Raw genomic sequence first — 20,374 nt, 5'->3', positions numbered from 1 at the left:
AATTAAACTGTACATTCTAAGGCAACAATCGATTTAATCCTTAAAAGAAAACCCAAGCATCTCGTGTCTTTTAAAACTTGTTTCTCTTTTCTTTTGACGAGCTAAATATTCAGGGGGCCTGCCTACTATCCTCACGTTTCTAGGTGCTTCATGCAAAGCACCACGGGAGACACAAAGCTGTATTTCCAGATGCTCTGATGTCAAGGCGCTTCCAGCCCAGTTGGGAAGATGGGACATACACCCATATGGACCACATATGCATATCGGAAGCACCAAAAAGCGGCACAGCATGGCACACAGTTGGGAGTTATAGAAAATATGATAATCACATATGCCACAGGATCTATTTGTTGAAGGTGAGCCAAACAGAATCATAATGACTCAACAATTCTAGGTCGTACGGGAGACCTGATTGTGAAAATGATGGCCGTGCTCTTCAAATGTACAGCATTACAATGGTTATTGTCAGTGACATTCCCTTTGCAGAGAAGGTCTGCCAAGCTCTCAGCTGTAAAGTAATTCAAACTTGCAATACACACATTTATTTATATGTTGGTTCTTTCGGTTAAGGAAACAAATTAGAGTTTTTACAGGTGACTGAGAGGATCTTAAACCAACACTGAAAAGTACTAGAATAATTTGACTAAGTCAGAATTAAGAATGCACATTCATCAAAAGACACTATAAAGAGAAGGAAAGATATGACAGAAAGTAGAAGATATTTGTAACATGTAAAACCAGCAAAGAGCCTAACACCTGACTATGTAAGAACTCTACACACTAATAAGAAAAATGCAAACAACCCAATAAAAATGGGCAAAAGACTGAAATAGCTACATTGCAAAGGAAGACATCCAAATGGCCAGTAAACATATGAACAGGTGTTGAAACTCATTTGTGATCAAAGAAGTAAAAAATACCACCATACTAATATACTACTAACCACTTACCACAATGGCAAACATAAATATGACAAATGGAAGTGAGAACGTGAGCAGCAGCATCTGTCAGTTCCTGCTGTTGGAAGTTCAAATTGGTTCACTCACTTTGGCATTATACGCTAAAGTTGAAGATGTATTTTATGATCTTGCCATTGTACTCCTATGTATATTTCTGAGGAAAAGCGGAGTAGGAGATGTGTGTACATGTGTACCAGGAAACATGTTCATAACTGTCCCCAAAATCCATGTCCATTGACAATTAAGTGCATAAACATACTGTGGTATGCTCATATGATGGAATAGTATACAGCAATGAAAACAACCTTCAGTCACACATGATAACGTGGACCAGCACTACCAATAATACTGGGTCACAGAAGCAAGTTCCAATAGGACATATACAGTATGACACTTTTATACAAAGTTCCAAACCAGGCAAAACTAAATTGACTTGTTTTAGAGAGGCGTATATAGGTGACGAACTGAGCAAGGGAACTGATACCATAAAAGTGAGGGTAATGATGACATCTAAGGGCAAGGGAAGGAGTTATCACCGGGAAAGGGTTCATCCGAGGCCTGGAGGGTGCTACTGGCGATGTTTTGTTTCTTTACCCGAGTCGTGGAAAATGGGTATTTACTTTCCAATTATTTATGACATTACGCTTTTGTTTTATAATCACAAAAGCTAAATTATAAAGGAAAAGTCTGAGAGCTCTGCTTAACTGAAAGTCAAAAAATAAACAAAACACCTTAGAAACAGACAGAAGATAGGTGGTTGCCAAGGGCAGTTGGAGAGGGAAGAGGGGAATTGCTATTCAATGGACACAGAGTTTCAGTTTTGCAAGATGCAAACGATCTGTTGTATATGTAACAATGTGCATATAGTTGACACCAATGTATTGTACACTTACAAATGTGTAGGATGGTTAATTTTATGTTATGTGTTTTTGACAAAAAAAATTCAAATGCTATTCATATGAAAAAAATTTTAAGGTAAGCAAATCAAAATGCAATAAACACAGGCAAACAACAACTTGGGAAAATATTTCTAACATACATTACAAATTATCGATATTTCTCAAATACTAAAGAAAACCAGACAAAGAATACGCAGTACATTCACAAAAGAGTAGATGAATATTGAAAACATATGATCTTTACTAGCATTCAACAAATGTCCCCCTCCCCCCCAATCAACTCTAGTATGATCATTTTTTGGTCTATTATTTCGAAAGATTAAAATAACATACAACACCCAGGGCTGGAGAGGATGCCGGGAAAAGAGGTATCTCCAAGAACAGTTATCCCCTCCAAACAGGGCATAAATTGATGCATGCCACTGCTGACTCATGAACTAAAGGTTAAACTGCGGACCCGCTGATAGAGCAATTCACTTCTTGGGAAATTATTCTAAGCAGACGGTCAAAGAAGTGTGCAAAGCATAATGTGTAAGAAACGTTCATGAAGGAATTATTTTCCTCTAGGCCCCCTGTGACCTTTAAATCCTGTTGGCCACTGAAAACACCCAGGATCCCTGGAGAAGTGGCTGCTTCAGGTCTGGGGCAGGGGAACTACAGTGAGCCTGGACTGCCCTGCCACACCAGTCACCAGGAGGGCAGGGGGGACAAAGGCACTGAAGCAGCTGGCCTGTGAGCACCGGTGACTTTCTCTACTGGATGAAGGTCCTTGGGAGCAACAGAGAAGGCAGGTTTCCGGGTCTTATCGCCTTGTCAATGGAACCTTCAGGGAAATAGGCTAATTGCTAGGAGGAAGAGCTGGTGTCTATGAAATGCCCTCTCAGGAAGTCCCCAACTAAAGGATGGCTTGTGGCAAATCAACCCAGAATCCAGGAGGCATGAGTCCCTACAGAATGTCCCAGGGAAGTTTCCTGTCTCTAGAGTATTAAATGGAATGTTCCGTAATTTAAACACACTCCCTGTGTAAGGAACCCTGTGCACTCCACTTAGGAATTCTCATCTATCCTTCCAAATTATGATTACTGAAGTGGAAAAGAGGGACGTGGAGGACAGGGCTGAGGTCTCAGAGGGCTCTCTGCTTCATCTGAGCCTCTTGATTGCCTTCGAGTTCGTGGACAAAAAGGGATGTTGTAATAAATCAAACCAAAGTACCCTCACAGCGTGATCTGATCACAAATTCCTAACTGGGCAGGTCTTGGTGGGTCGTCATGCCCACGTCTATAACTTCTTTAGTAAAAGGTTATCTTGGCCTTAAGCAGCCCTGCCCATTGTTTCTGTGCATCCAGGTGAACACAACTCTGAAATGCCTCTTTTCAGACCGTTAGGAAGCTAAGTACCCTCGGAGCACATCTTCTTGTTAACCGGCCTGTAATGCGTCCCCACCTTGCTTTCTCCCACCTTCATGCATCTTCCTTACCTCCCTTCATTCCAAAGGCATAAAAGAAACTGCAAACTGTCATTCTGGGAAGCGTTTTGCTCAGTCTGTTCAGATCTTGCTTCCAGGCATGTCCTCTGTTTGGCTCAAATAAACTCTAATAGAGTCTTATAAAAATTTTCTACGGGTTTGGACATTCTCAGGTTGACGAGTTACCAGGCCAGCGTGATGCTGATTCCTGTGTCTGATTTGACCATCGGTCCTGTCTGTGAGCTCAGAGTCTATGTGGATCTGTCAAAAAGACTCAGTAGCTAATGTGAAAGGCTCCCAAGGCGCAAAATGGAACAAGTTGAAAGCTGAAAAGAGTGATAACTGCGAAGGACTGAAACAAAACAATTGTGTTTAAGCCCATGAGTTACTATCAGTACTATAAGCAAAACCAACCCGAGGAAGGGAACCCCTCAGGTCACTCTCGTAGGGGGTTAGGGAACCAAATTATTATTTTGAAAACTGGTAAATAAAGGGAAGGAATAGAACATTATCCTTCCTTTCCCGTACCAGGGTAAGCAAGTAGTTGATGAGGAGGCGTTTCTCTTTTCTCTTTACAGTATTCCAATGAAAAAACAAAGGAGTGATAAAATATCACACGTGTAATCCCTAATGGATTAATGAATTGGATCAATGACCGTCAGTACCTGTCAACATCACACAGCAAAGAGACAAGCACAAGTGCAGAACACTGCCTATGGAACAGTCTTGTAACAGCAGGTCCAGCACTCAGCAAGTATGGCTGGTCACACAGCTGCAGCAGTGAGGAGAGCCTGAACCGGGTTCTTTCCACTCAAGGGCCCGGGCTGTATGTGCTGCAGTCCGACTTATTTGGGGGGACTCCCTCTGGCTGGCTGCACCAGGACAACAGGAATATCCCCCTTCAGGCCTCAGTCACAGCAGCCAATGTCATGCACATTCACAACTTACTCTGAGAGCTTCCAGGGACTTTGAGTGAAAAGCACAAGCAACTAACATAAGGCACGACTGCAGGTGAGCGACTGTGATTCACAGTATTTGAGAACAAGCCCTGGTCCTTACCACTTCTCGCTTCTCCACCTCGAACCAGCGGGAAATTCCAGGCAAACTCTGCACCAGGTATAAGGACGTTCTCTCCACCCAGAGGCTCTACGAAACACAAAACAAATTAGTTCCCCACGTTGCCCTTCCTTCTAGTTACTGAGATATGGCCAATGTTTGCCATTCAGTTTTATCCACTTTGGCTGATTCCTGCCAGCTTTTCCCTAGTGTCCATTCTAGCCCTTCGGTAACGGGAATCCCTTCCCATGCATGAAGCAGCCAGTAAGATGCTGCTGGAACTTTGTGAATCACCCCATTGCATGTTGTCTGCAACTTTCTTCTGTGCAGAACAAATGATCTCCACCATCAGAGAGCAAGCTTAAAAATATAAAAATAGGCCGTCACGTGATTTTCTGTGCTATTTCTCTAAAATTCTAATTTAAACTCTCTGCACTCCTCAAGGAGTAGCCATTTTTATCTGGAAGGGATAATGGTATCAGCCAGGCAACACGGGATTAGAATCACAACATCCTGAAGGAGCAAAAGGCTCTAAGGATCACGTGGCTCGATCCTTCTATTTTTAAGATGAAGATGCTTAGTCTCAAAGGGGCCTTGTGCTCAAACCTACATTCGAATTACCTGTAAGCGGCACAGCACCCACCCACTAGAACCGACTTCTCCATGGCTGTACCCGCTGTGCCACCAACCTCGTGCTGACGGGAACTGCCACCCTCCAGGCACATCTGTGTTTCAGAGCTGGGGCTCCCGCTGGCCAGCACGAGCACCCCCGTGACACAGGACACCATGCCTGCCCTTGGGAAGAGCTGATGTTGATGGCTCTTTTTTGCCAACCAGGTTTCTGTACCTATGTCTCCTTTACCTTATTTAAAAGTATATGCCCAAGAAGATAGTTAATCGGCCTTATAACATTCCTGAAATAGTGCCATTTATTCAACAGCAACGGCAACAAAAATGGAAGGATTTCTTTGTGCCAGCCACGAGAGGCTGAAATGAACAGGGCAGAGTCCCTGTGACAGGAGCTGAAGTGTCCTGGTGGTGACAGGGAGGTAAGCAGAGAGATGAGGGCTCGGGATAGAGAGAAGGGAATGCTGGAGTTACTGAGAGAAAACAGAGGAGGAAGCAGGCACGCACGCATCTTGTGGGAGGACAGCTTCTCAGAGGAGGTGACACGTGAGCGGAATTGTGAGTGAGTGGGAGTTGGGGGGGCACTGCAGGCAGCAGGGAGTGGCAGGCACAGGCGCCAGCAGCTTCTGAAAGGGCAGGGCAGGAGGTTGTGCTGCCAAGGCTGTGAGAAGGCAGCACGTACAGGACTGAGGAACTCCACTTGCCGTTGTTTTTAGGGGGGTTACTCTGCCCCAGAACATATTTAAAGTGGCGGCAACATGAAAATATGGTGCAGTGAAAAAAGCAACGGAGAAGTAGGAGAAGGTGTGGGTTCTTGGGCTGGGTCTATGCCAAGCAAGTCGGTGGCCTGACTCTAGTGGAGCTCTGACTTGCTATTCTCGGGAAGCCATCGCCATCAAAACTGTATCCTACACTAACGGTCTTTAGTGGGTTTTGGCGGGCAGAAAGAAAAATATAAGTGCCCCAAAGAACTAGAAAACAATCACACATCTTTTCAATTACATTCCAGTGCTGTTTTTCCAATGGTCCCCTGGCCTTGTTATTTAACCCATCAATCTCCCTGCACAAAGGAAGGTCTTCGATCAGTCCCATCCTAACAGTACAAAACTCTCACAGCTTCCCCTTCCGGTTACTTGGCTGTGAAGAATGCCTGGGGTTACTGCTGGGAGCACCGGGAAGTGACACTTAGGCAGAGATGACACGGTGAGCTAACATTAGACAATCATTAGTGATAGTGTTAGAGGGTGTCCAGCTTAAGTAGAAACTATCTGTGATGAAAGAAACTAAGCCAATTAACCCACAATGATACAATGGGCTTGCATTCTCTGTTTGGGGGCAGGAAATACTGACTACCTGGGGATCTATCTGGTCTCACTATGTGGCTGTGGTCAAAGAAAGAACAGATTATGATTTATCTGTACAACAACCTTGCCCCCCCCCCCCCCCCAGTTCTGGCCCAGGGAGAACCGAGGAGAACCGAGAACTCAACACATGCAAAGGGTCCATGGTTTGCTTTTACTCGGGGTCCTCTCAGAAACCCTAATGACACACCATTCTGACAAGAAAAAGCAGCTGGAGACAGCACAGAGCTTCCCCCACTGTACCAGTGGTCTACCCAACCATTCTCTGCTTCAGAAATCCTCTTTCCCCTTCCTTAAGTATTTTTTACTCATCACACTCAACTGTATCTAAGAAGAAACATTCTGAGTTTCCCCAGTTGGTTCACCATGAATGAATAAGAGGCTGAGCTTAAGCAGATCTCAGAGACAGGTCTAAGGACCACTGGCATTAGAATTGTCACCAAGAAGCTGATTTCAGGGCCAGCTCTCAGACCTGCTGAGTTAGAATTCCTGGGCTAGGGGGCCGGAAATCACCTTGGTTAGAAAGCACCCCATATCACCCTGATACCCAGCAGAGTTGGAGAACCACTAGACTGAACGATTTCTGGTCCCTCCTGGTTGTCGCTTGACTTTATTCTGAGTAAATATTAACTGAGGGTCTTACCCCAAGGAGCTCCCCCATGTAGTAAGAACTGCACGGTACCTTGAATTCATTTTCTTTGTCTTTTGTGCCTTTGTGAAACGGTCTGTCATAACGGAATTTCCAGATATGATTTACTTTATAGAAACTTTTGATGTTGTCTGGAACACCCTCTCTCTGGAGGACCTCCTGGCTCTCCGGGATGGGGGTCACGGCGTAGATCTGCAAATCTGGGGTGAACAAGTCAAGGAGGAAACCCCACTGGGCAAACCCCACAGAAGTCTGGCTTGAGCTGGGCCGTGGCAGAGAGAAGAGGATGAGTCCCAATCTGGCGTTATTTGGGAGGAGGAAATTTTAAAAATTCCCAAGAAAGGGCCCAGACCTCACTCAGTTCATAGCAAACCTCTTCTCAAACTATAGGCCTTGAGTTCGTTTTAGGGAGGAGATTTTGAAAAAAGCATCTGTTTGAAATTTCTATGACCCATGAATTTATTTATCACTGTTTTTTTAGGGGGTGGGAATGGTTTAGACCTTAGGTACGCAAATCTGTATTAATTCTGGTCCTTGTGTCTTTAGTCCATGCTGGAGATGCTCTTATCTTTAGTCTATGCATGTCCCCTTTTAAATCTGTTTGGTTTTGAAATAATGTATAAATACTCTTGCAACCATGGCCAAGACACAAGCCAGTACTGATAGCGACTTCTATGTCCCTGTGTGATGCTCCAGGCCAGCTTCCCCCCCACACTGGTGGTACCCACTCTCCCATATTTGCCCTGATGAGCAGGGAGTGTAGTTGTAGCTGATATTTTAAAATTGCATTTGATTATATATTTATCTTCTCTTCTCATTCAAAGAAGGATAGCAAAGTATTTTTCTTGATGTAATTCTTTGCTTCTGTTGCATTTTAGTTTCCACTTTGAAATGGTCTCCATAATTATCAGTGGGAGAGCCTGCTCTTCCTTAAGATCCTCAGGTTCAGGAAGAGACAGAGGGACCCAGAAAGGAGTCTCGGGGTGAATACCCTTTGTCTCTAACACCTATGTCACTTCAGTTGCGTTGTTTGCGTTTAGACAATGGAAGTGTCAATTATATATACAGAATTACGTGTATAAAAGGCTGTCCAGGATAACTTGGCTAAGAGCCCCCCAAAAGATACTGAAGTAACTCTTTCTCTTCCTTTCCTCATCCCGGAATAAAAATGTCAAGGGAAAAGGGGGTGAATGCTATGTGCCAGTAAACAGAAGGCTTTCCTTGAACTAATGTTGTTTCCATAGGACATGCCAGAGGAAAACTATTCTACGGGAAATCACTAAAAACGGCTTTAAAAGCAGGGTTCAGCCAGAGAAAAGTTTTCATGAAAAGGAAAAGAAATTAACAGAATCTTCAAGAGATTTCTTTTCAGCGGACCACATGATAATAAATAGCACAATTCCGTTCAGAAGGAGCTAAGCTAAAATAAGAGGATGAGAAGCAGGGAGAATAAGAACGTGGCAGCTGAAAAGGGGCCAGTGGCCGAACACCTTTGCACAAGAATTCTATGCTGCTCGTGCCGGGTGGCGCTCACTGGAAGCAGGGGTGCTGCTGTGGATACACTGAGCTTCCGCCTGGAAGATGGTCTCGTCGGGCTGGTTGGCGTGCTGCATGGCGATGGCGTGGGGAAACTCGCTGAGCATCCGCTGCTGGAAGGCCTCCAGCCTCTCGTAGTCATGCCCTCGACACACGAACTCCTTGTTCTAGAGATGAAATGAAAACAGGAATTACAACTACGTAACTGAGCACATTAATTCCAGAGAGAAACCACCAAACAGGACACTGGCAGTAATGGAGCACACGCCTCACAGCAATAGACTATGACCATCAACAACGAAAGTACATTGGAACAGTCTGAAAAATGTGCCCAAATATTAAAAATGCAGGGCAAAGGGCATGAGCTTCACTGCATTGCTGCCAATGAACCCCGGTAGCACACCTGAGTCCTCCCAGGTCCCCTGCACGAGATGCTGAGAGGCACCTGATTCTCAAAGCACCGAGTACAAAACAAAGCATTCATGTTCCCACCGAGTGTGAACGAGCACACGTGATAAAGATTATTTTCATAAACTGGACAGCAGACTTATGTGGAGAAACTCACCATGTGGAGGAAAAGAAAGTAAATGCAATCTCTAAAGATGCATCTCACTGTATTCTTTTTTATTATTTAAAGTCCCCAGAGATCAGTCTTAACTTTCATAAATTCCATCCTTGCACAGAAAGGAATCCCAGACCTGCTGCGTGCCCGCTCTCTCTGCTGGCACAGGAAGTTTCCTTGCCGTGACCGACTCAGCTCAGCGAAGATTTAGGATTTTCAGGGGCTTGCAAAATGTTGGGCATACTTTTGTCTTTTTGTTTGGTTTTGTTTTACAGTAGATACAAGTATCGTGGGGGACTGGGCTGCCTCTTTTCAAGTAAGGCTGGGGAAGGTCACCCCTGAGGTGGACGAGAGCTGGACGGATGGGCAGTTTTCCAAAACGTGCCTGGATGATGGGTGAGATATAAAAGAACTCTTTCTGACAGTTTAATGATGATGAAATTGCGATTGTTGAGTGTAGTCATTGACTAGGCACTTTGCACCTATCTTATTTAACCCCCAGAGAGGAAATACACACTTACAATAAAAAAAAAAAAAAGAAAAGAAAAAAAATCTAACTAGTACAGGGCACACAATGAAACGTAAATCTCTTTCCCATCCTTGACCGTAGTCATTCTGCCCAGAGAAACCATTCTTCAGAGACAGCATATGCACGTACAACCTTGTCAATAAATAACCCATTTTCCATGAGGGTAAAAAACTACGTAGATCATGTAATTATAGAAATGCATTCATTTATTCGAGCTTTAAAAATTATCTTGAAATGGATTGAATAAAAGGAAAATTTTAATGATGAATATATTTTTAAATCAAAGAACAGACTGGAATCTGATTTCCCAATCAAAGTTCTAGCCTCATGATTCTGAAGGGCGCAGTGCCCTTTGGAAACCAATAGAGGGTAACCCTTCTCTTTAATTTTGAAAGAACTGCCATTTATATCTGGAAAATCTGGTTTTAAAAAGAACTAATGTAGAGATTGGCTTATTGTAATTGACTTTTTAACAAACTTTTATTAAGGGCAGTTTTCTAATCCACTAGATTCTCTTTAAATTTATGGCTCTAAAACGACTTCATTTAAAAAATTTTTTTACTTTTAATTAACATTAATTGCATATGCTAGGCAGATGCCTGGGTACCTTGCGGTACACTTGCTCGCTGACGTCAGAATTTGATCAGGGCTATATTATGGCTTTTGTGGGCCCCTTCCTCCATAAGAATATAAGAATCATATTGTTATGATATTTTTATGACTGATTAGGTGTAAAGACAAGTATATCAATATTCTCTAATGTATAATATACAATTTATATTAACTTGTTTTAACCTAAAAGTTCACTTTTTTCTTCTGATTTTTAAAAGAAATTAAAACAGATTTGTGGGCCATCTAAAAACATTAGGGTCTCCAAACTGTGCATAACGGACCAGTTAGCCGTGAGTACAAGAGGGAAGAAAACGTAATCTTTAATTCACGTGATTCTGAGCCAAGATAGGAAGGGGGTCTGCTGTGGCAGGGTCACATCTGAACCCTCCCGTGGGATCTCAGATGGGGTCTCCAGCCATCACAGCTCTAGAATGCTTTCCCATCCACTCAGAACCTGGCCCCAGGCCATGTGCACTGAGGGGGTTGCTGATAAGAGCCCAGACCAAGCACGTCCACTTTCAAAACTTAGTCTTCAAGTTCAGCAAGTGTTCTGAACATGCCAGTGTCTCTGACCTAACATCAGGATTCCCTGTATCTGAAGGCAGGCCCGCCTTCAGGGGTAGCTTTGTGACCACGCATACAACATTATGAGGGTTCTCTTTTACACCAAAAAGGAGATTTTACTTATGTCTGAGTGGCACCCAAATGCACAGTCACATTAATCAATTAAAGGTGGCATCAGCCTGTCATTTGAGTGTTTGTTCCGTGTGACACTAAAATGAATCTTTGTCTGTGGTGTTTGGATATTTTAGAATATAGATCTCTTCTGAACCTGAAGGAAAGAAGGGATAAAACCTTTGGTTTGGGATCACGGAACATTAAACTCGCTGAGCTCTTGTGTACTAAAACCTTTCATTCCAAAAGGCAGATATATTAATGATTATTAAACAAACAATTAAGTCAAATCTTTCTCCTTTCCCATCTCCTTCAAGTACCCCCAACCTATATCTATTGATACGTGCTGATAGTTAAAGCAAGATTTAGGGCAACACAAATACCACAACATTTGTACACTGAGATTTAAAGTTTGTAATGAATTCACTTAATTTCAAAAATTATCCCAGACATGTCTCCTTAGTTGCTTGGGGAGGTACATTTCCTCTCCCAACCAATGTTTTTATAAAAGAGGCCACATATTGAAGTGTTCAGTAAATATGAAGCATCTAAGATACCACTTGGCATGATGTGAAAAATGGGAAGAATAGTCAAATGTTTCATCATCCAGTAGGTACTTTAGAGCGTCTGGAAATTTTCCCTCTGCACAGAGAGTTTATACTAGGAATAAACTGGATCCCAATTGCTGACTGACATTTACCTTTTCACAAAGTCATCAAGTAGGGCCAAACAACACTCTTTACATGATACTGGGGTAGATTTCCACATGATGTGAAACTGCAATTTGTCTGTGGTCTGCAACCCCCAGCCCCTGCAAGTCCCCGCCATTTTCCTGTAATGCTAACTCTGAAAATGGCAGACTGAATAGGATAGTGAATATCAGTCACACAAAGGAAACAGCTCTAATTACCAAAGATTGCTCATCGATATAAACTTCAAAACTTAGGAGAAAAAAAAAATCAAAAGATTGTTTGATATCTTGGGAAATTATTCAAAACACCCAGATAAGTATGGCGTATTCAACCTAAAAAGTGAAAAGAACATCTCATGATATTATCACCTGTCTGAAAAGGATAACATGTTTCTAATAACTTAGCTTTTTTGATTGCGATATCTATATCAGAAGTCCAAAAGCAAATTAGATAGTGCATTACTTACTCTTAAGAAAAATGGAAATTTTTTCCCGTAAAATCCAACTCTAAAGAACTCCGGTTCAAGACGTTGCTGGTCCATAATTTTGTCATACAAGGAGGCTTCCATCATCTAGGAAAGCACAGGAGAAATGCTAATCACTTTATCTCACCTTTCAGCTCTACCAATTTCTAGGAGAGGACATTTCTTCTATATCAAGGAGAACTTCATTTTAGTTCAGTTTGCAGAAAAGAAGGTTTGACTCTCTTTCCCTGCTTTAAGGCAGAGATCAGCAAACCCAGTCTGTAAATGGCCAGGAAGAAAATATTGTAGGCTAGGCAGGCGACATGGTCTCTGTCACAACTGCTCCATTCTGTGACGTCCACGAACTGTTCGCTCATCCCTGCTTTAGAGGATCAAATGCATTATCACATGTTCTCACCAGAGAAGGTGCTTTCTATGCACACAGTCTATTGAGGACATTTTTATTTGACGGGGAGGAAAATATTAACAAGAACTGTTTGAAGCAAAGCCTTTCTGGAGAATTCCAGTACCCGATGTACTCCCCTGTGGGTTTGCTTCTCCTCGGACATGGTAACTCTAGACATTTGGAAGGTACAAACTTGCACAGGTCGGACAGGGATAAACTGACAAACCAAACCAAGAGGCCCAGAGCACAAAGTGCTGTCTGGGCTGAAAGCCCTTCAGTGTGTCATTGACAACGGTGGCGCAACAATGCACATAAAGCTTATGGTTTCCCATTCATGGTATTATCTTCCCCAGGGGTTCCAGGGAAAGACTAATATTGTACTTGAAAGCATCCCCTTCCCCCCGACCCCCGTAACAGCACCCAGAAGAGCAGTTGGCATGAAGTGTAACACTTAGGGTTTATAAAGATCTTAGTGACTATGGCACCCAGGGGTTTTCATGGGGAAACACTGTAACCTCACTTCTGTCACAGGCACAGGATGCCAAGATGAGCACAGCGGCATTTTCCTATTAAGCTGAAGAGCCTGCCAGAGCCAGGATGACATATGGAAGGTAAAACAAGGCTTTTTCTCTTTGGTTTTCACATTAGGAGAAATGTCGATGAACTGCGGACATGAAATACTACATGAGCGTACGGGCGGGGCCCGCTCCCGCCAGCCGAGTGAGTGATTGTGGTGCAAGGGATCGTATGAGCTGTGAAAGGTTTCCGATATCATCTCTTAAACTGCCAGCTCAGAATCCAAAGGCAACAGCGTAATCTTTTTTTTTTTTAATATATGAATGCTGATGATCCAATTTTAGAACCCTGAAGAAGTTAAGTATTACAAGATGACACCAAGTGGTCATGATTCGAAAGAATAAGGATAGGGCGGGTGTGAAGGGCTTGTCCAAGCCTGAGAGACGGAAGGGACAAAACCTTAGGCTCAGAGACACAGAATATTAAACTCCTTCAGCTCCTGGGTACTCAGACCTTGGTTTAGGTTTAGCAAATACAAAGCTATTTCTGAAGCTCAAGAAAGGTGACACCTATAGAATTTAGCCCAAAAATATTTTAAAATGCGTCCATGAGCCATTTCTACTATTTTGCTGTGCAGACTAAGAATGGCATATTGTTACAGACATCTGGGTACAAGTGGGAAGCTCTTCAAACAGTGTGGGGATTTTCCTCAATAAACTGGAAATATTAATCCTGGCTTAGACTGCGTATTTCTGATGTGGTGTTTAGCAAAGATCAAGGGCCCACTTTCTGTATACTCATCAAAAGCCTCACGCAGAGCAATTTGCTGTTTTTCTGTATGAATAGCTGGATATGCTTCAGGGGAAAACATTTATCTTAAAACAGCTTCCTATAAGACATACGATGAGCACAGGGTGAATTTCGTAGACCCACACTGGGAAGCTCGTCCACGCAGGGGGGCCACGGCCTGACTGGGATGCAGCCTTACCCTCATCTTGCTCAGGTTCCTGTAGTCATAGTAACTCTCATACTGGTCTGCGATCTTCCGGCATAAGATGATGCCATTCTCCCAACACTGTGGACAGACGAGGAAGATGACTGTTAAGGATCCCACCGCATTTACGTGCTTCCACCCAGAGGTCAGGGTGTGACTGCTTTCAGATCAACAGGCCTCACTTCTGCATCTTTATAGCCGACCTTTAATAGTACCACTGCACCTTGAAGCACGAAAACAGCGTGCAATTCACGTGGAAATGATTAAAAGTTTGTAGGAAAGTGGGAATGATAATCCAGTACCACAGCCATTAATACACGGTGCAGAAACAACCTTTTCTGGTACCATTTCAGAATCATCATCCCAAGATAACGACCGTTCCCTTGTGGCCCAGCAGATGAGTCAACAGGCCCTCAGTGCTGAGTGGGGACTGACCACTGACCCCCTAAAGCCCAGTTATCCTCAGCCGGCACACTGGGTTACTTCCTTGGCTCAATCGCTCCTGTAAATTGTGAGGGTTTAATCCAGCTGGTTACTCTGGCAGAAATGCAAAAAGTCCTTGATCTAGCTCAAATCTCAGCAAACTTCTGCAAAGGACCAGACTGTACAGATGGCAGGTTTTGTGGGCCACACAGTCTGTGTCACAACTGCTCAACTGCGCCGTTAAAGCACGAAACCAGCCACAGACGTGGATAAGCATGGCTGGTGGTGTTCCAATAAAACTGTAATCTACCAGCACCGAAATGTGAATGTCATGCAGTTTTCGCATCAGATCTTCTTCTTTTGATTTCTTTCACCATTTAAAAATGTGAAAGCAATTCTCAGATTGTGGGTTGGACAGAATGAGGTGGGGAGCTGTTTGACCCACGGGCCACAGCTTATGGCCCCTGACTCAGCACTCCCGGGGAAGGGCCAGAGACTTTGTAACAGCTTATCCCCGAGGAGGAAACATCACCCAGGAGGACAGAAGGCACTGATTTCCTTGCTATTAACATAAGGATATGTCACTGTAGCTAGATAAATAATAAAGGATGATGGGACAGAAGCAATCCCCTTGCATCAATTTTTAAGATGTACTCAATTACATTTAGTAAAAGAACGACATTGTATTTTAATCTTCTGTTTAACTTGGGCAATTTGGACCACACATTTACAACTAAGGCACGTGTCACCAAAGCAGCCAAGTGTTCAAATCAAATAAATAACTGTGGTCAGGTTCACACACGTTTTTAAAGAATGCGGCGAGCCCTTAAAGAGGGTGGGGTGGGGAGCAGCATGCCGAGCAGCATTATTGGGCCAGGTTTTCAGTACCACGGCATCTCCACGTGTACGATGGGACGCCACACAACTCTTTAGACAAGTTTCTTTTATTTCGCATGACCGAGAAGTGGAATGGGGCAGAATACAAGCCCATTTGGGGAGGTGAGTGAGGTGTGATATATGGTGTTTCAGATAAAATACCTGGGTGTCAAGACCTCTAGACGACTGTTTCTCAAAGTGTGGCCTATGGTTCACACACAGGAATCTCCTGGCATCCTCATTACAACCACAGAACCCCTGCCCCAGGCCAGAAACAGAACACTTGGGGGCGGGGCCATGGAACCTGCACTGCGACAAACCCCTGGGTGTGTTTAGTGCACACTGCAATCTGAAGGCCCTACTTGAGGAGGTGGCACCAAGGAACCAGAAGGCATGGGAGGTGAGCAACAACGCAAGCCCCTGCGGAGGCCACCTACTTTGCCTCTGTCGAAGTTCTGGATGATGGTCAGGTGGAGGAGCTCCTTCCGCTGCCACTCCGTCTGCATGGGGTATGCCAGGAACTCCCGCAGGGGCCGGTCCGACCATTCCAGCAGCTCATCGTATAACAGCAGGGTGTAGGCGGCCTCTGAAAGTCAAGTGGGAGACAGTGATCACGACAGGACTCCAAACAACCTCCCCTTACATGGGGCTGGGTGGTGGCGAATCGGAGAAAACACGACTTCCTGTATTTCGTGATATTGAAGAAAAATGTCCAGCATCTATACAACAGCAGGTTAATGAATGATGACTTCCCCAGAAGTTGGAATTAGCAGAGATTTGTATCTAATCTTTTGGCTTCCCGTATTCATTCATTCATTCATTTATGTTTTCTGTCTCTCTCTCTCTCTCTCTCTCTCTCTCCTTCTCTTCCCGTCCCTTCTTTCTTTTTCCTACAATGCCCGTATGCTACTGGCATAATAAACATGTTGAAGGATACTTGTAGCTGGGTCAACGATACAGGGACAACACGCGTTTGTTCACTCGGGAAGTTCGCTGGTACAGCCCTGAAAGTGGGACTTTGGGCGTCATCCAAAGGGCATGCTTAAGAAACCAAAACTGGTAGCTAAATTCTTCTGGATAATGAAAGGCTGAAATATCTGAAAATGGTGTTGGGGGGAAGGGTCAGGGTACAGGCAGAATTTAGGAGTGGCAATGATGCCAGAGAGAAGATGAGGGTGAGAAGAAATGGAAAAAAACAACAAGCAACAGACGAGGGCTCAGAAAGCACAGAAGAGATGAATGAGGAGTGTGTGCGCGTGTGTGTCTGTGTGTGAGGAGGGAGGGAGGGAGGAAAACACAACTGTTGCGAGCTGTGTGACACGACTGTCCTGGTTGGGTCCCCAGAGCTTCAGCAATGGCTGCTGACATCGTTGCATGTTTGGTGTGGTCGGGATTTCTTGGGGAAACATACAAAGGGGTGATTTTCTGTATACACATGAGGAAATGGTGACCTATAGGCTTAAGCATAATTGACAGGTACTATTTTAGTAGAATTCTTGCCATTCTGTAGGTCTCTTCTTTCCCTGAACCATAAATACAGCCAAATAGGTCACGAAAATGAAAAGGAATTCACTGTCATTGATGGACTATATTTTCCCTCTAACATTGTGATAGCCAACTCATTTATTAAATTGAATAAAATGGACAGACTCTTACGTTATTAGTCCATTTAACTACCACCCCAAACGTCTCTCAAAAGATATAATAGCGGCTCTTAACACAATATCAATAAATGGTGATTCTTTTTCTTCATTTACTCTTAAGTGTAACCACATACAGAGCTCTAAAGTAACATGGTAATTCTACTACTATTATGCGGCCCTCTCAATGTATAAAATATAGCTGTAATAAGACAGGCCTGGATCCCTCACTTTCCTCTTGCCTCTCAAGTGTAGCAGTCCTGTGAGACAGGCTCCGGCCTTCATTCTCTTCGATTGCCTTTGGTGAGCTCAAGCTCCTGGCTTCTACGATTGTTGCGAAAGCTTTCTTAACTCACCCTCAGTCTCTCACCTCCTCCATTCAGTTTGCACACTGTTACCTGTATGATCTTTCTTCAATGAAAATGATCTGTTTGCTCCCTGATTAAAACCAGCCAACGACTTTCAGTAGCTGACAGAACACAAGTCGGCTTCCTAAAGGGACAGAGAAGGTGGGCCATGATCTGGTCCCCACTAACCTCTCCACTGACCACTGTCCCTCTACACAGTATAGGCAAGAAGGAGCCCACCATTGTCTCTTCTAAGGGGCTTCCAGCCCCCACAGTGAAGCCTCCGGACCCCAGCACCAGCTCTGATGACCGAAGCAGATGTGTCCTGATGCAGAGGCAGCCAGGTAAGATGGCAGCTCCACAGGGACAGAGGCGCCTTCTGGTGCTCAGGTACTGGCCAGCCTCGTTCCCGTGGAGACCAAATGTATGAGGGACAGAGTATCCGCTAAAGCGTGTCGGTTAACGGGGGGACATGGAAACAGAGCTGATGTGACACCGTGTGAAACTGCTCCTGACGGGCCAAGAATGGTGCTATGTTCTGAGTAGACGTCTAGTTTTCTCTGTGACTCCGAAGATCATTTCCTGACCTTTAATTCCCCATCTATCCTTAGAATAAATGCCAAGCATCGCAGAAAAGCCCATGAGTGTCTCTGTTCCTCCATCTACACTCGGCTCCTGCCATCTGAACGAACTGTGGTTGCCCTCACATACCCTGGGCACGCATCCCCACAGGCCCTCACAGCCCGTTCATTCAGCCTCTCGGCTGCGCCCTGCTGCCCCACGGCTGCCCAACAACTCCCACTTTCTCTTGCTGACCTAGCTCCAGGGTTCCCATCGTTACCTCTCAGCTCCCCAGCACCTCAGCACTCAGAAAGCATCCTGGAGACTGACCATTTTACATGAAAAAGAGGAGGAGGACAGAGGGAAGTCTTTCCACAGCTGAAGCCTGCAGCTGACCACAGGCAGTGACTTAAAGGGCACTGAAGGTCAAGTTCATAGACACAGAAAGTAGAATAATCGTAGCCAGGGACTGGGCAGCAAGGGGACGGGAAGTTATTGTTTAATAGGTACAGGGTTTCCGTTTTGGGAGGTGAAAAAGTTCTGGAGATGAAAAAGTTCTGGAAATGAATTTCGGTTGCACAAAAGTATGAATGTACTTACTGCCACCGACCTATACACTTAAAAATGGTTAAGATAGTAAATTTTATATTATGTACATTTTGTCACAATTAAAAAAAAGGAAAATAATGGCAATAAAGGGTTCCTAGTCCCCAAACTGTTTTCTAAATCATAACTGCCCAGGATGGTCCAAGGGAGGTTGGAAGGTGTGGGTGAGATGCCCCTGGAATTTGTGGGAAAACAAGTAGGTACTGGCAGGCCATCAGAGGAAGCTGACAAGTGACTGGTTGGTAATATGGGAAGGTGTGAAGACAAATTACATGTGTTTTAGAATTTGATTCAAGAAAATGATAATAGGTATCTGGGTGTAAAGGAAGCCGGAGAAAATATTCATTAAATAAAACATATATGCCTTCCAGGTATGAACAACACAGCGGACTACTGAAGATGATTTTGAAAACATTAGAAACTGTAGGTGTTTTACTGTAATATGTTATATATTCATCCTTCTGTATCTTCCGAAGATAATATTATGTACTGAAGAGGAAAGAATGAACCACATTCAAAACTTCCAACAGACAACCTTTTAAAAAGTATTTGTGGGCCATCTCATTCCATCATTTTGAGAAGTACATAGTGAAGACACCAATGTGACAAAAGATGCAATAACATCGGAGAAGAAGGAATGACTCAGGAGTGGAGAAAGGCTGCAAAAGGTTAAGCCATTTAAACAGAATCCTATAATGATAGAAAAATTTCTCCATCAATTTCACTTTCTCCAAGGACACACAAAAATGGGGAAGAAGAGATGAAACAATGTTATATAGGAAAAGGAGTTATTTCTTATGACTTTGGGGAACATAAAAACTGCAAATGAATTAAAGAAAAAAAGATTTACCCATTTGCAGAATATAATCAGATAGATTTGGACTTTGTTTCAGATAACCAAAATATAACTGTTATATATCGGGAAGAGCTCGTCCTCAGTTCCTTGTTTCATTTCTTTTTATCGGCTTTAAAATAAAAGAAACCTACTAGGTTCCCTCCCATCCCCCTGCTAGATAAACAAAGTAGGTTCACCATTTTGCTCAGAATTTGGCTAGTAACTACTTAACAATGACGATTTAAACTCTCAGACAACATAATCATCTCAAAAATCTTAGTCTATTTATTTAAAACTATCAGCACATCTATGCAAAGCGATATGGGGACTTCCTTAGAGATGGAGGAATTACCAGTATTGAAGGAGAAAAGTCTGCTCTCCAGGTGTTAAAACTTAATTGACTGCATTCGTTAGTGATGCATTTATTTAAATCTCATATTGCCAGGCAATATTCTAAGCACTGAGAAGACTAAGAAGAAAACATCATCTCTGTCCTCAAGGAATTCACCCTTTAATAGGAGACGTCTCTGTCAGTCTATCTACCTACCCATCTACACACACACACACACACACACACACACACACACACACACACCTTATATACAGTTAATAAAAACAATATGGTAAGTGCTTTAAGGCACATCTGAAAACTTGCAATGGGAAAGGAACTGGAAATATCCACTCAGCCCAGGAAAGCTGGGTGGTGGAGCACGGAGTTGGTGAGGGAAAGAGAAGGAAGAGAACCCCAGCAAGGTGAAGACTTCATGGAAAAGATGATAAAGGAGCTGGTCCTGAGGGAAGAGAAGGAATGCAGAACAAATGGTCAGAGGAGGCTGAATAGATAGGTGCTGGCTCAGTTATGAAGGGCTTTGAATAAAGAGTAGAAACTTTATTTTGTAGAACACCTGAATTGACAACAGAGTTCTAGCTGAAGACGGGGCTGACAAAATTTTCTTAAAAGGCCAGACAGCAAATGATTTAGGCTTGCAGGCCATGTGGTCTTTGTTGTAACGACTCAGTTCGGCCATTGTAGCACAAAAGCAGCCACAGACAACATGTAAATAAGTGGTTCTGGCTGAGTTCTA

At 43.6% G+C, this 20,374-nt stretch overlaps 1 protein-coding gene across 3 annotated transcripts in view; it reads right to left on the bottom strand.

Moving 5' to 3' along the window:
* DOCK4 (dedicator of cytokinesis 4) overlaps positions 1–20,374 on the bottom strand; it is a 364,936-nt gene that overhangs the window by 17,903 nt on the left and 326,659 nt on the right. For all 3 annotated transcript variants that reach the window (XM_088797652.1, XM_088797651.1, XM_088797653.1), the window contains 6 exons: positions 15,738–15,886; positions 13,996–14,082; positions 12,089–12,193; positions 8,578–8,719; positions 7,050–7,216; positions 4,383–4,469 (listed from right to left, as the gene is read on the bottom strand). In XM_088797652.1, coding sequence (XP_088653778.1) covers positions 4,383–4,469; positions 7,050–7,216; positions 8,578–8,719; positions 12,089–12,193; positions 13,996–14,082; positions 15,738–15,886 — 737 coding nt within the window. The remainder of the gene's footprint in view (positions 1–4,382; positions 4,470–7,049; positions 7,217–8,577; positions 8,720–12,088; positions 12,194–13,995; positions 14,083–15,737; positions 15,887–20,374) is intronic.

The sequence above is a fragment of the Rhinolophus sinicus genome, chromosome 4 (assembly GCF_057876585.1).
Source record: "Rhinolophus sinicus isolate RSI-liver-muscle chromosome 4, RSI-T2T, whole genome shotgun sequence".
In the NCBI taxonomy this organism is placed as follows: domain Eukaryota; kingdom Metazoa; phylum Chordata; class Mammalia; order Chiroptera; family Rhinolophidae; genus Rhinolophus; species Rhinolophus sinicus.
Note: the sequence above shows the minus strand (reverse complement) of the source record. Positions and strands in the feature narration are given on the sequence as shown.